The sequence below is a fragment of the Mus pahari genome, chromosome 3 (genome assembly GCF_900095145.1).
Source record: "Mus pahari chromosome 3, PAHARI_EIJ_v1.1, whole genome shotgun sequence".
In the NCBI taxonomy this organism is placed as follows: Eukaryota; Metazoa; Chordata; class Mammalia; order Rodentia; family Muridae; genus Mus; species Mus pahari.
This window is the reverse complement of record NC_034592.1, coordinates 15,296,314-15,309,832: the sequence shown is the minus strand read 5'-3', so window position 1 is coordinate 15,309,832 and position 13,519 is coordinate 15,296,314. Positions and strand designations below refer to the sequence as shown.

General features: G+C 51.2%; 1 protein-coding gene across 2 annotated transcripts in view; it reads right to left on the bottom strand.

Moving 5' to 3' along the window:
• Nucleotides 1–1,855: 1,855 nt before the first annotated feature.
• Col5a1 (collagen type V alpha 1 chain) overlaps nt 1,856–13,519 on the bottom strand; it is a 155,345-nt gene continuing 143,681 nt past the window's right edge. The window contains exons 64-66 of one of the 2 annotated variants that reach the window (XM_021193880.2): nt 11,960–12,028; nt 8,246–8,479; nt 1,856–4,207 (exon numbers count right to left, since the gene is read on the bottom strand). In XM_021193880.2, the coding sequence (XP_021049539.1) occupies nt 4,061–4,207; nt 8,246–8,479; nt 11,960–12,028 (450 nt within the window). In that variant the 3' untranslated portion in view covers nt 1,856–4,060. Of the gene's footprint in view, nt 4,208–8,245; nt 8,480–11,829; nt 11,899–11,959; nt 12,029–13,519 lie in introns of both variants that reach the window. The other variant, XM_021193881.2, reaches the window with a different exon arrangement.

Below are 13,519 nucleotides of genomic sequence, written 5' to 3'. Positions count from 1 at the left end.
AGAAAGAGAAAGAGAAAGAGAAAGAGAAAGAGAAAGAGAAAGAGAAAGAGAAAGAGAAAGAGAAAGAGAAAGAGAAAGAGAAAGAGAAAGAGAGAAAGAAAGTGTATAACCTGCAGATGCAGTTCCCAAGGAGATGAGCTGGGCCAATTTCTTGCCATGTGCCTCCCCATATGGTTTCAAGGTCAAGGGACAGTGTGAGGTTTCATTGCCAACTCCTACAGACCCTGCTGGAGGCCTTCTGTGAATCCCATCTCTTAGAGGCAGTCCACTTTCCACTGTTCCAGAAGTCCCACCAAGGACACCTCCCACCATGACTCCCTGGACTTCCCATTCTCCTATAGGGCTCTTACCATCTTACCTCTACTGGCCTTAGACAGTGTCACACCATTGGTGTCCCTTTCCTGAGCCACTCACTGCAATGCACAGGATTGTTTTTGGTACCACCTGTTCCCACTCCAAGCCTGAATTCCAGCTGTTCAGCCACAGTGACCAGGTTTTTATTGATGTGTCCCTGAGAGCTTTTCTCCATTGGATAATTCAGATGCTCAGGAACCTCGTCCAGCACTGCAAATAGTCAATTCCGTAGACTTTGCTTTCCACAGTCGAGGGCTCTTTCTCTCATGGACGTCTAACGCAGGCAGGGCAACCAGCTTTCTGTGCCAGCATTTTTCTACCTAGGCCTCATCATCCACTTCCAAGCCTCGAAGCTATCAAGTTATCAAAATGTGAGACTCAATATCCTGCCTGTGTGCAATATCCAGCAGCTTTACACTGACAGAGGGCAGGTTTCCCCTCTAATACTGAGTTCTTCACAGTGAAGGCATATCAGGACAGTATTCGCAAATGACCCAGCCTGTGAATCACCTGCTGGCTTGGCAGAAACATTTGACTAGTTGTCTCACAAAACATCACTTGGGAGGTCAGAGTGGTGCACTGTTGTGGGGCTGTGGGCCACACTGAGATCCACTGGCCTGGGGCTCTGTGGAAGCAATATCGCTCGTGGTGGCCCAAAGCAGCACAAAGCAGCAGAATGTGTTTCCTGGAGAGATGGTAAAAGTTCCTGACAGACTGGGGGGCACGACACCAGAACCTGCTGAGATGTAGCCATGGCTGGTGACATACAAAAAAGAACTGTCCCTTCAGAGGCAGAAGGTACGTGTCCTATTTGCTGCAGGTCATTCATTAGCTGAGGTGAGCCACATGCTGCCTCCTCCAGCCACGAGGCAAGATTCAAAGGGGTGTGATCCGGTCATCTAGCTGCAAAGGCGTCACCTGATGGATCTGGGCACTTTCCCTCAGGGCATCAAATGCCCAGAGTGAAAGGTAAGGCCTCCGGAGCCAGCACCAGCTGCATCCTAATGCCCATTCATGGGTACAAAAACTGCCCACAGCTAGGCCCACAGCAACCAGGGGTGTCGGTCGGCCAGGTAGCCAGTCTCCATCCTTCCTGACCACCATCCTCCTTTTCAGTTCCTAATGTCCTGGGCTGTAGGGCAACAGGAGAGTCAGGTGATGGAAGACCTGGCCATGCAAAGAAGACAGCCAGTCAAGTTTCTGGGGTGTAAACAGTAAACTCCTTTATTGAGACACTGTTACAAGGATTCCTTTGTTACACAGTTTTAAAATATTTTATAACACTCTTCCTGAAGAGAAGTTAAAATCTGAGGGTTAGGTTAGACTGCTGGGAAATATACAATGTTCCCTTTGGCCTGGAGCTTTAAAGGGCCCAAGGTCCTATCATTTTTATCACATAGCCCTTCTGTTTACTTTGTGTGTATTTTCAGCAGCATTTGTCCAATTTTTAAACATATATATATATATATATATATATATATATATATATATGGAGAGAGAGCGCACACACCAGAGAAAATGGAAACGGAAAATGATGCCAGAGGCACTTCTGCAAATATAAGAAGTAATTTTATTGTAAAATATTGGAGCTAAAGTGGACTGAGGAGAACAGAACACATTTTGGGTTTCAATGCAAATTACAACTTGGAAGGGACCGACAGAAGAACAGGACAGAGCAAAATCAGATGGAGTGGGAGGCAGAATCCGAATCACATGACCTACACAGAATCCACAGGGCATATGGCCATCTTCCAATATGGCTTTTTCTCATGCAGAGGCGTGCACAGCAGTCCCTGGCTCACGATGGCATCCTGGCTTCCAGGAGAGCTCTCCAGGCCAGGCACAATTCTTTGGCAAGAGTAAAACTTGTTCTTCAGGGAACTTTGGGGGATGCGTGTTGGTGGCGGTCATCAATCCTGGCTGCTCCTGGGTGCCTCATGGTTGCTTCCTTCACTTCAGGGGTGGGGTGGGGACCAAGCACCAGACTGGCTCTCTGTGGGCACCACAGGTTTCTCGTGGTGGAAGGAGAAACTCTCAGTGAGGTTTTCCTTGGTCCTGGAGACCTCTGCACTCAGAAGGCAGCACCCCTCCCCCCTCAACCACCACACACACCCTGGAGGAGGGAGAGGAGGGAGAGGAGGGAGAGGAGGGAGAGGGCAGCATGTAGAGGGATCCCTATGGACCCCAGCACTGACTGCCGCACCCAGGACACTCCTCTGGTGGAAACTCAATCAGCTCAGCAACCCTGGAGCCAGAGTCCATCCCACATTTCTCAGGCCACCCGCGGCTCACAATGCAGTCTGGCTGTCAGGTGGGCACACAGCAGCTTCCATTCCATCTTGGCACACACACAGAGATTAGCACCACAAACATTCAGCAACTGAACAAGACCATGGATACACCGCGGGCCGGCCATGCACGAAGTCTTTGTTTTGCTCATGTGTTTCCAAATGACGTAAGCAGAGCCCAGAGAGGGGGACAGGCTTCAGGAAGGGACTCCCCACCATCATGAGCACACGGTGCCAGGAGGGAAGAAAGGGCTCTGGCACCAATCTGGTCTTCAGGTCCTTGGCAAAAATCTCAGAATGTGGAGAAATGGCCAGGATAAAGGAAGGTGGGGGAGGGAACGAGGCATGGCAGGCACCCTAGGGCCGCCCAGGGATCTCCGGACACGTAGCACCACAAGAGACAAGTGTAAAAAAATCAGCACCAATGTTCATAGTTATTTATCATCTACAGAACACGCGGCTCTCCAGCCCCGGACACTGTCCCATCAGCCTCTGCAGGAAGGAACATGGAAAAAGGAAGCAATCAGAATTAATTTAAGCCTGTGTTTTAATCTGAGTGCATGTAGGAAAGGCAGGATATCAAATGCCTTTTTCCCCTCCCCATAAAAAATTATCCAGAGCTAATCAAAAAGAAAAAAAATAAAGAGTCTGGAAAGGGGCCCAGGCACCTGCAGTGGCAACGCCGCTTCTTGCTGACTGGGCAAATTTCCAATTTATTGCACATTCTTGTGGGGGTGGGGGTAAGGAGATGCCCTCTACTGAGAGCCAGATTGAAAGCCCGAGCGGGTGCCTTGTCCCAGCTGCCCGCTGCCCCCACGGGCCTGAGGCTGGGTTTCCATGCAAGACTGAAAGCCAGGCACACTTAACATTTATAACAATACAATACAAATATTTACTTAAAATTCTCACAAAAACATAAGCACCTTTAATCCATCGGAAAGGCACGTGTGGAATGACATTTGGCCTCTGAGTGGATGTGTTGAGGGTTGTTTAAAAAAAAAAAAAAATGGAGGCTTTGGCGACCTTTACAAGGCCACCTCAGAACATCTTTTGAAGGTCAGGGGGAATACATATCTTCAAGTTGAATTTTTTTTAAAGTGATTTTCAAATACTGTCCCGCCCCCACTCCCGGCCAATGGTCCATTAACACCTTTGATGAACCTATCCCCGAGAGCTGAAGCAAGGCAAGAGGCTGTGGTGTGGCTAGGTCATGTGATTCGGCTCCGTGGGGACACGGCTCTTTCCCTTTGTTCTCTCTGGGCATGGGGTCCGATGCCACGGAGGGTCCGAGGCACAGATGAGTCAGGCAGGCAGGGGTAAGAAATGTTCACTGTCCGGGATGGGCCATGCACAGGACGCCCACAGGTGGGGTGCTGAGGTCACGAGGTTGCTCTGGAGACCGGTGGGCTCAGCAGCTCCTAGCCTAGGAAGCAAGCTGGCCCTACTTCAAATCCAAATTTCTGTGAGGCTTCACCAAAGTCGTTGAACATGATGTCCACAATGGGGACTTGCTCTACTTTGGGCGTGTCGATCTCCAGCACCGTCTTCTGGTAGCCTTTCTTGGTCTAGGAGGGGTAAGAAGTGGAGGCAGTTAAAGCTAGCAGCCTGCCCCTGGCCCAGTTCCCTCTTCACCCCATGGCTCCACGAATCCCTGAGCCACCACATTAGCAGCAGAACAGTAAGTTGGAAGAAACATGGCTGAGCGGAGAGGTGACGGGACCCCTATAAGACTTCACACGGGAGAGGGAAGTGGAGCTCTGCAGCTAGGCCCGGCCCCTTCACAGGTGTGGCCAGGCAAGGGAACTTCCCACACTACCTGTTCCAGAGTGAAGTGGATAAACTGAGACATGGAAGGGTCATGACGGTGTAGGGCCTGAGCAACCTGATGGTAGGTCAGTGTCCCTCCTGTGCTCAGCACTGCTCAGGGCTCCTGAGCAGAGTGGAACAAGGCTCTCCTAAGAAGAGTAAGCTGAGCCTCAGTCAGGATGAGGGAGTTGCCAGCCGGGGCATCTCTTTCAGCACAGAATATAGGCAGGAAGACAACAAGAGTACTTCTGTCCCTAAAGCCAAGCAAGCTTAATTTTAGGCAATCTGGTTCTGCCACTCTGCCGACTTCCTTCAACGATGCCCGACTTCCCCGCCTTTCTTCCATGAATTTTGGGCTACCCACTGGCCATCTGTCCTGAGCCAGGGTTTCCATGACCATGGATGTGAACTCCATTCACATAAAACCGTGTCTGTCTTGGGAAAGGTATCCCTCCACTGCCTAAACCCTAGCAGAAATCACGCGAAAGCAGATGGGTAGCAAGTATCCCACATGTTAACGATGGGTGTAACATGCCAGGGTGCAGCCTGGAAGAGAGGGCCTCCTACTGACCTTGGGTCAGTCCCGAAACTCCCACGCTTGGTGTTTAGCTACATGGCCTTCCTCTCCTTGGGAGTAGACTGAGTGTGGACCCCAAATCCAAATAGGAACCCTATTGCTCAAAGTGATGGTGGGAGGTAGGCCTTGGAAAGATGACTAGGCCATGAGAACGGACCCCTCACAAGTCGGTTTCCTTCCCTTATGAAGGGAACCCAGAAAGACCCTCCATCTTTGCCTTGTAATAACAATGCAAAGGTTGACTGGGTACAACCCAAGGTGATAGCCCCAACCTTGAACTTCCTGCTTGCAGAAGTGGGGGTAGTTCTGCTGTCTATAAGTCACTTAGGCCATGCTTCCTGCCATGATAATAACGGACTGAATCTCTGAAATTATAAGTCAGCCCCAACCAAATGCCGCCATCCTTTATAACAGTTGCCTTTGTCATGGTGTCTCTTCATAGCAATAAAATCCTAACTAAGACAGGCGGATTCGGAATCTGTGTTTTCTTAAATTAGAATCTTGGACAATTTTGTTATTTATAGTTTCCTGGCTGTCCCTTGAGAAACACTGAAAGAATTTGCCACCAGGATCCTGGTACAGATTCTAGTTGTTTAGAACATGGTTGAATTTTAGAGGTACCCATAGGTGATCCGGCCAGGCAGGTTGTAAGGAGACTAGACAAAGAAATGGCCATATCTTTCCACTTCCATGGTCATTGCCCGAAGCTTACCATGTAATGTATCTGAGCGTTTAGAGAATTGGCTTAGTGGTGAAACCGTTAGCCATGCAAACGTAGAGGCTGAAGTTCGAATCCTCAGAAATACATGTAAATGCTAGGTGGGTGAAGCAACTCCAAAGATGTAATGCCATCTTTGGAAGTCAGAGACAGGAAATCCTAGAGGAAGCTAGCAAGACAAGCCACATCAGTGAGCTCCGGGTTTCACTGAGAGACCCTGACCAATGAATAAGATGGATAATTCCCAACAGTCCCTAATGTCAGGCACACACACACAGACACACACAAACACCCACATGCCAATACATGAAAAAGCACGCACAGACACAAATATGCACACCATACACCTAAAAATATAAGAGGAAAAAAAAAAAAGAAACAGGGATAGTGGCCGATGTCTTTAATTCCAACACCCAGGAGACAGAGGTAGGTAGATCTACAAGTTCAAGGCCAGTCTGGTCTATAGACTAAAGAGAGACTCTATACCTCTGTACTAATGAGAGAATTGTGACCAGGCTATGTAGAAAAACCCTGTCTCAAAAAAGATATCTATGGGGGATCTGGGTAGCTTCAGGGGCTAGACTTACATACCCATGTATGGTTGGGGGTATCTGAGACCCTCACTCTCCTGGCTAGGCTAGGGAGTCAGAGCTGGTCACCGCTGCCATCTAGGGCCAGTGACCTTGGTCTCTGTTTCCAGACCCAGAAACTTATCTGAGGTGATCAGCCTGGCCTTTCCTGGGCCATGGAAGGTGCTAGAGTCTTGAGAAGCCGTGTGAGGTCAGTTATGGAATGTCACTTTCGCACACCAGTGAGTCATGAGGCCACAGGCTGATGCCAACCCACATTTCCTCCCTTTACGGCATCAGCATCAAACGGGTCTTTCTCTCCCACCCCAGGGACCACCATGTGTGGAGCTGGCAGGTGATTTCACACAGATTTGTGGAGCCCCGTTGCTCCAATTATCAGAGTGCTTAGAGAGGGACATATTTAAAGAAGAGACATAAATAACCATTGCCAACTAGCAACGGCCCCCAGGGGCACACAAACTGCACAAACAATGGATTGATGTGGAATAACTCTCCGCCCCTCCACAGGGCCGGCCTCTTGGCAGCCCCGTCAATCAGGCTACCCAGCCACACAATAGCAGCACTGGCATTCCAATTTCAGCGGCTGTGATTACAAAATGAGTCAAACTGGCCTCCCAGGTCTGGGCAGGCCTTGGCGCCGCTGGCCTGCACCTGGAGGATAGAAGAATCCTGAAGGAGCCTGGCCAATAAGGAGAGGGTTGCGACATTTCAGATCATGGCTGAACTCAGGGATTTCGGGGCAGAGAGCGGTTCACCACTCCAGTCAGCCTGCTGCATGCTGCTCTCCTTGGATTGCCTTGCAATTCCACAGTCCTGCCAGCCTGCTTCTCCTCTCTGAAATCCCTCCCAGTACACAGAGCCATTTTTTCCATCAGCGGGTTATTCTGTTCTGAGCCATTATTTTCCCACCTTTCCTAAGACAGGATCTTGGATTTTTCCAGAAGTAAAACCAGGAGGGGGCTGCGTTCCCCTCTGCTCCCCAGTGTACTTCTGTCCTATACCTCGCCTCTGCCCCAGAGATGCCGAGAATACCACAGCTCAGAACAGTGTTTAAAATAGAGAAGGCCTTCCCATGTGGGCTGTGGTCAGAACTCCCACTTCAGCTACCACACTCTCAGGGCCAGCTGGGCCCTGGAGCTGTGGAGAGTTCCCTAACATGCTTGGCTTCTCCCTCGGAAGCCAGTCCCAGACCAGGGAGATGTCTTAGTTAGTAATGTTCTTGTCATGCAAGCATGAAGAGCAGAGTTTGGTCCCCAGAACCCACATTTTAAAAGCTGGGTGTGAGGGTTGGAGAGAGCACCTGTTATTCTCGCTATTGTGAGACCTGGGTTTAGACTCAAGCACCCACATGGCGGCTCGTAACGATTTACCACAGTTCCAGTTCCAGGAGAATCAGGGCTCTCTTGTGGCCTCCATAGGTACCAAGCATACACGTGAGCAAAACACACATGCACGTGAAAGAAGTCCTTCCTTAAAAATAAGGCTGGGAGGTGGTAGATGCTGGCAGTCTTGGTGCTGGAGGTGGGAGCGGGTGGCTGGCAGATACATGGATTTTGCTAGTCAGCCAGCTTAGCTTACTTGGCAGGTTAAACCAGTGAGACACCTTTTCATTCTACAAGAATGACAACCGCTGTCCCTTCCATGTATACCACCACTCACATACTCATCCACCCATGTGCACATGCATGCACACACACAAAGCCAGCCAGTCCATAATTCTCACCCTGCCCAGAAAACACCTGCTCAACTGCAAGTGGTCGCTAAACTCCAACCAGGACCTTCCAGGTCAGCCACACTCTGATATGGCCAGGCTCGGGCCGTATCTGGCTCTTGATGCATCCCTAACAGAATGGCACACACAAAGTCCTCTGTAAATCTGCACTAGGTGAGCATCCACGGGAGGCATACTCACAGCACAGCCATCCACCAGGGCACGGATGTAGGGGTTGTTATCATAAGACATTTCCTCATCGTTGGAGCCCAAGAAGCGGATAGCTTTATCATAGCTGCCTGTGGCGGCATCCTGCCACGCCACGGACTGGTAGCAGTTGTAGGTGATGTTCTGGTGGGCGGAGGCGCTCAGCAGCCGCAGGAAGGTCATTTGTACCACGCCCACGGGGTTGCCTTCAGCATCCACATAGGAGAGCTGGGGGTAGGCATAGCAAGGGGGTGAGCAGAGTGGACACACAGCAATGGACAGTTCCCCACACCCACAGGGCTTCACCCGAGCCTGACCCCTTAGGCCGCTGCCTGGAAGCTTGTGTACTCCTCGCCTCTGAGAGCCCCGAGAATAGGAGCCAAGTGAGACACACCTCGTAACCTACTCTTCAGAGACGGACCGTCTGCTCATTACCCTTTATCCAGCAGCCCTGCCTCTCTAGATTCAGCGCCTGCCCTGCTTCCTCCAGGAAGCCTGCCTAGGTCATTTCCTCCCTTTGACGATCTTTTCTGCCTCCAGCTTTCAGGCCACTTCTGAGGAATTGGTCACCTCCTCTCCACTTGGCAGGGTCTGCCTGGCTTGACTGCACCACATGGTGCTCCATTAAGAGCTGCCTTTTCCTCCATGGGACACAGAAGGTCCCACACGCCAATGAATGAGTCAGCCTGCTGGGAGCAAGAGGCAAGGTCTGATTCCTCGGGGCAAGAAGATGTGTGGGAATAAGGCCTTGGAGGAGAAAAGGCTCCTGGGGTCTGGTGACCACGCCCTTTCCTGCCCTGGCACCTCTTGAGTGTTCTATCTGACCCTGAGACTTGACAGAGGCCCTTCTCTTTGTAGTGCACATGGCCCACAGGTAGGAGACGCTGCAAAGTGTCACCTTTGGTCACAGCTCTGTCACTGTTCTCACTGTTCCCTGAGGCTGGGTGCACTAGCTCAGGTCCTGTATCCTGGTGCCCATCTGTCACCTTCCTCAGAGTACACATGCACCAGCACAGGGCTCAGCCTCTTGTCCCTGTCACTGTGTTGAGCAGAGGAAGGCAGCATGGGCTCTTGGGAGCCACTGCTTGAAGAATGGCTCAGCCTGGATGGATGATGGACTAGCCCGAGTAGGGCCTGAGCTGTGTGGGAACCCAAGTGACCAGGTGTACCCTGGAGGTGCCAGGGCATCCTCTTCTGCCAAGGGACGGGCTTCTGCGGCAGCAAACAGTCTATCCTGAAGATCATTGCCCACACCAAGCAAGTGGAGCAGGGCTCTGGAGTTAGGACTCTCTCTGGAAGACCCCACTCTCCACCACAAACTGGGAACAGCCTCAGAGAAAGAGAATGGATGGCACCCTGGAAGTGGCTTCCACAGTGTCACCAGTATCTCAAGCCATTCTGCTCCACTAGGTGCAGGCTGCCATGGACACCCTGAGAAAAGTCGCATTGTCTTTTGCAAAGAGTTTTCTGAGGCATCAGTGTTATCAGGGGTACAGAACGCTTAGCTATGGGAGAAAGCAGCCCCTCCCCCAAGCCTGGTGTGACTGAAGGCCTCTCTCCAGGCAAGAGCCAGCAGGGCTCAAGGGGGCAGGTTCTGTAATGACATTTGCAGAGACTGGCAGAGGTCAGTGTCTGATTCTGGTAAACCCAGCTCCCAGCAGCTGTTGCTCCAACCCTGTTCTGTGTTGGCCACTCCAAAGGGCACGTAGGCAGTGAAGAAATGCTTGGGGCAGTGCTGGGTGTGGCACAGGCCATGGTGACCAAGAAGATGTCACAACTTTAATAGTAATGGGTGTGGGGGTGGAGAATCGGGTAGGGGAGGCAGGCCCAGGACCTTGTTCCTTTCCATGATGGTGGGACACCCTAAGGATTCTCAAGCTACCAAGGACACTCCACTTCCTTGAAGACAGCTTGAGAAAAACCCACAGTCAGACTCTGCAAAGGAAAAATGCATACCAACCGGCAGTCCAGGTATCCGGTGCTCCTGGGAGGACACATGACTGACTTGAGAGAGGACACATGCCACAGCAGAGGAAGGGGTGGACCCACAGAAGGACCTGAAGCCCTAATACTGTCCCAGGTTGAATTCTTCAAGAGGACCTGCCCTAGTGGATCGATGCCCTGCATCCTCCGTGTGAGAGGCTGTCTTCGGCAGCTCCTGGTTCTTACAGGGAACTGGGAGCCAGGCAGTGTAGCCTGAAGGCAGGCTGGTTTGCCTTGAATGGTCCCTGGTCTCTGTCCCTGGTAACCAACTCAGGATAAAGTCAGACAGGGGCGTGCCTAGTCACGGATATTCTATGACCATATGCTCCTTTAGCAATGCTAGCAATTGGGTGGCTGCCCCTGGGGGGCCTGGACTCCACCAGGTGGAAGCCATTTGGAGAGGGGAGAAGCCAGATCAAGCTCCGGCAGACAGGATCCAAAGGACCTCGACCCTGGGCAGGTTCCTTGTCTGACCCCTCAGATCTGTCACTGCTACTGGGTCTTCCTCCCGACAGGTCCTTCTGTGTGACAACCGTTTTCCTCTGAAGAAAGCAAAGGGAGCAGAGGAGAGGAAGCAACAGACAAGGATGCCCGGCTCCCAGCAGGGGAAGAGAAGGCTGTGGGGTCGAAGCCCGAAGAGTCCAGGCCACAGCTTGTGTGCACAGGTGAGCTCCTCAGGACCGGACAGAAAGCCAGGCACGCCTCCGGGCTGAGGGATGACAGAGGTGGGGGCAGGATGGTCCTGGAAGCCACTAGGCTCTGTGCTTACTAAAGGGGCTGAGGCCGGGGCAGTGCTGAGAGGCAGCGGAAGCTCCAGTGGGGTTTGTGCGAGCCCATAGGGAGAGGTCCACTAGACTGAAGAGTCAAAAGAAAGTGTGGGCTCTTCTCTAGACCTGGAACCTGAAGTCTAGCTGGGTTTTTACAAAGTCTTGAGCTGACTTTACTAAAGGCCCTGAGTATTTGGGGGAAAAAAATGTCCTGTTTCAAGTGGGAGAGCATTGGTCTCACAGAAGTGAACCTAAACAAGTTTGTGACCTCTGTGCTGGCCCTAAGAACCTTCTGGGTGACATTAAGATCTCGTCACCTCCAAGATGGGCTCTGTTCTAAGATACACCTCCCATAAATTAAACACAGACTAATACAGCCATGTGGGGTGCTTACAAGGTCAACAGCAGCCAGAGCCCGAGGGCCTGCACAGCCCAGGAAGAGGGTGTGAACGGCAGGGGTCTGGAAGTACTCTCTGGGAACTTCCTAGCTGGTCATGCCTATGAAGAAGGTTCTCCTACTCGGTGTATGCCTCTGACCTGTGGCTTGCCAGCGACGGTGTGCCATCCATAAGCAGCATGTGGCGTTACCGGTGTGCCCACCTCCAGCTGCAGATGCCCTGAGTCTCAGTGGGAAGCTACCCACCTACTTCCAGGATGGAAGGAGAGGCGCTAGGAAGCGGCATCACACTCATCTGGGCCTTGCTGCCAGGCGTGTGGAGCATTTTGGCCTAAAGGGCCATAGCAGGTGTGGCCCCAGCTTCCATCAGGCCCATGCAGCACCCAGAGCCAGGCCGAGCCGCAAGCAGGCAGCGTGAGGTGGCCACTTACCAGGGAACCCCGCTTGTACTGACTATACCAGGTAGAAGGCTGTTCTTTGGGCCACCGGGCCATTTTACTCTGCAAGATAGGAGATGGCGGGTTTAAAGTGACAAATGCAAAGAACGTGGTGTCACCTTACCAGTTTCCCACGCTTGAATTCACTGAACCAGGAACCTGGGTTTTCTTTGGGCCAAGAAGTGATTCTGGCCTACATATAAGGCAGGGACAGTGGGGAGGGAGAGAAACAGAAAATGAGTTACTTCTGCCTCTACAGACAGACCTTCCCTGCTTTTCCAGACCCTGTGTCCTGCCAAGATACCTATGCCTCCTCCCCAAAAGCTGACACGGGTTTACAACTGTTCTAGAGCTCTACAGCGACCAGGTACATATCAACATGGTCATGCCAGGATTACAGGCGCACCTATCCGCTTGTGTGTACCGGGGCATCTAGTGACTGCTGAAAGGTCATAGTGGGGACAGTACATGACAAACAGAAACCTCCTGCCAGTGACAGAGAAAGTTGCAGCCAGCACAAGTGATGGGCTTGCGATGTGTGGACATCTCCTCATCCTGCTCTCAGTTTTAAGAGACAATGGCTCAGGCTCTTCAGCTGCCACCCAGTACTGTAGCAACACAGAATCCCTGTGTATGTGGTACGTGTGTGTGTATGTGTGTGTGTGTACAGTGTACATATATGTATAAGTGCATATGCATAATGTATGTGTGTGCGTAAGGTACGTGGTTGTGGTATGTGACGAGTATGTAGCCATATGGGAAGCCCCCTCTGGGCTGCCTGGCTTCAGGCCATGGAAGAATCAGGCTGAGACTGAGCTGGAAGTTCTCCCCACTTCTGGTTGACTTTTCTTAGTGCCAGGAGTTATCAAGTAGGCTGCTGGGGGAGGATTGCCCGCAATAGTCCTGTGTGGTATGCTCCAAAAAGCCAGACAAGATGTGCGCATTGGTGCTATAGTGGTACAACTGTTGTGGTGTCAGAAGTTGCTTTTCAATAGGTTTAAGGTCTGTTTCACTGAAGGGAACTCACATGTACCTATCAAGTTACCTCTTAATTATTGGTGTTTAGGCCTATACAGCACTGTTTTCTCAGTTGGTCATCAAAGGAAGTATTTTTTTTTTCTTGCAACAGGAGATATGGAAACAATGTTACAGTCAGAAGAGGTGAATTACAGTCAATGTTACTCTGTTGTGTAGCTATATCCTCCAAAGGGAAACATCTTTCCTAGAGCTAAGCTTAGTAAGGCTGGGGGGGTGGGGGTGGGGGTGGGGTAAACACAACTCACAAGTTTCAGGAACCTCTTCAGACTTACAGTATAGAAGGCCCCTTAAAACACTATAAAAGTAGTGGGAAAGGGGGGTCCTCTGACCAGCCATGTTGTGTGCCAGTCATAAAACTCCAATGATGCAGCTTTTGTGAGTTGTAGGCCTCCTGTGGTGGTCTTTTCAGTGGGGCAGATGCTTTTGAGTCACCCAAGGTCCTGTGAGTAACCCCAAAACTCTACAGTTTCACTCAGCTAGAGCTGGGTGGAATTAAATTTTCACTCTTTGTTCTATTGTTGTTGTCCTTTATGAGGTGGAAAGATGTTTGTTGGTGTCTCGCCAGAAAGCGGCATACTATAGAGGCATGTGCGTGTGTGTGTGTGTGTGTGTGTGTGTGTGTGTGTGTGTGTGTGTGAAGGCCTTC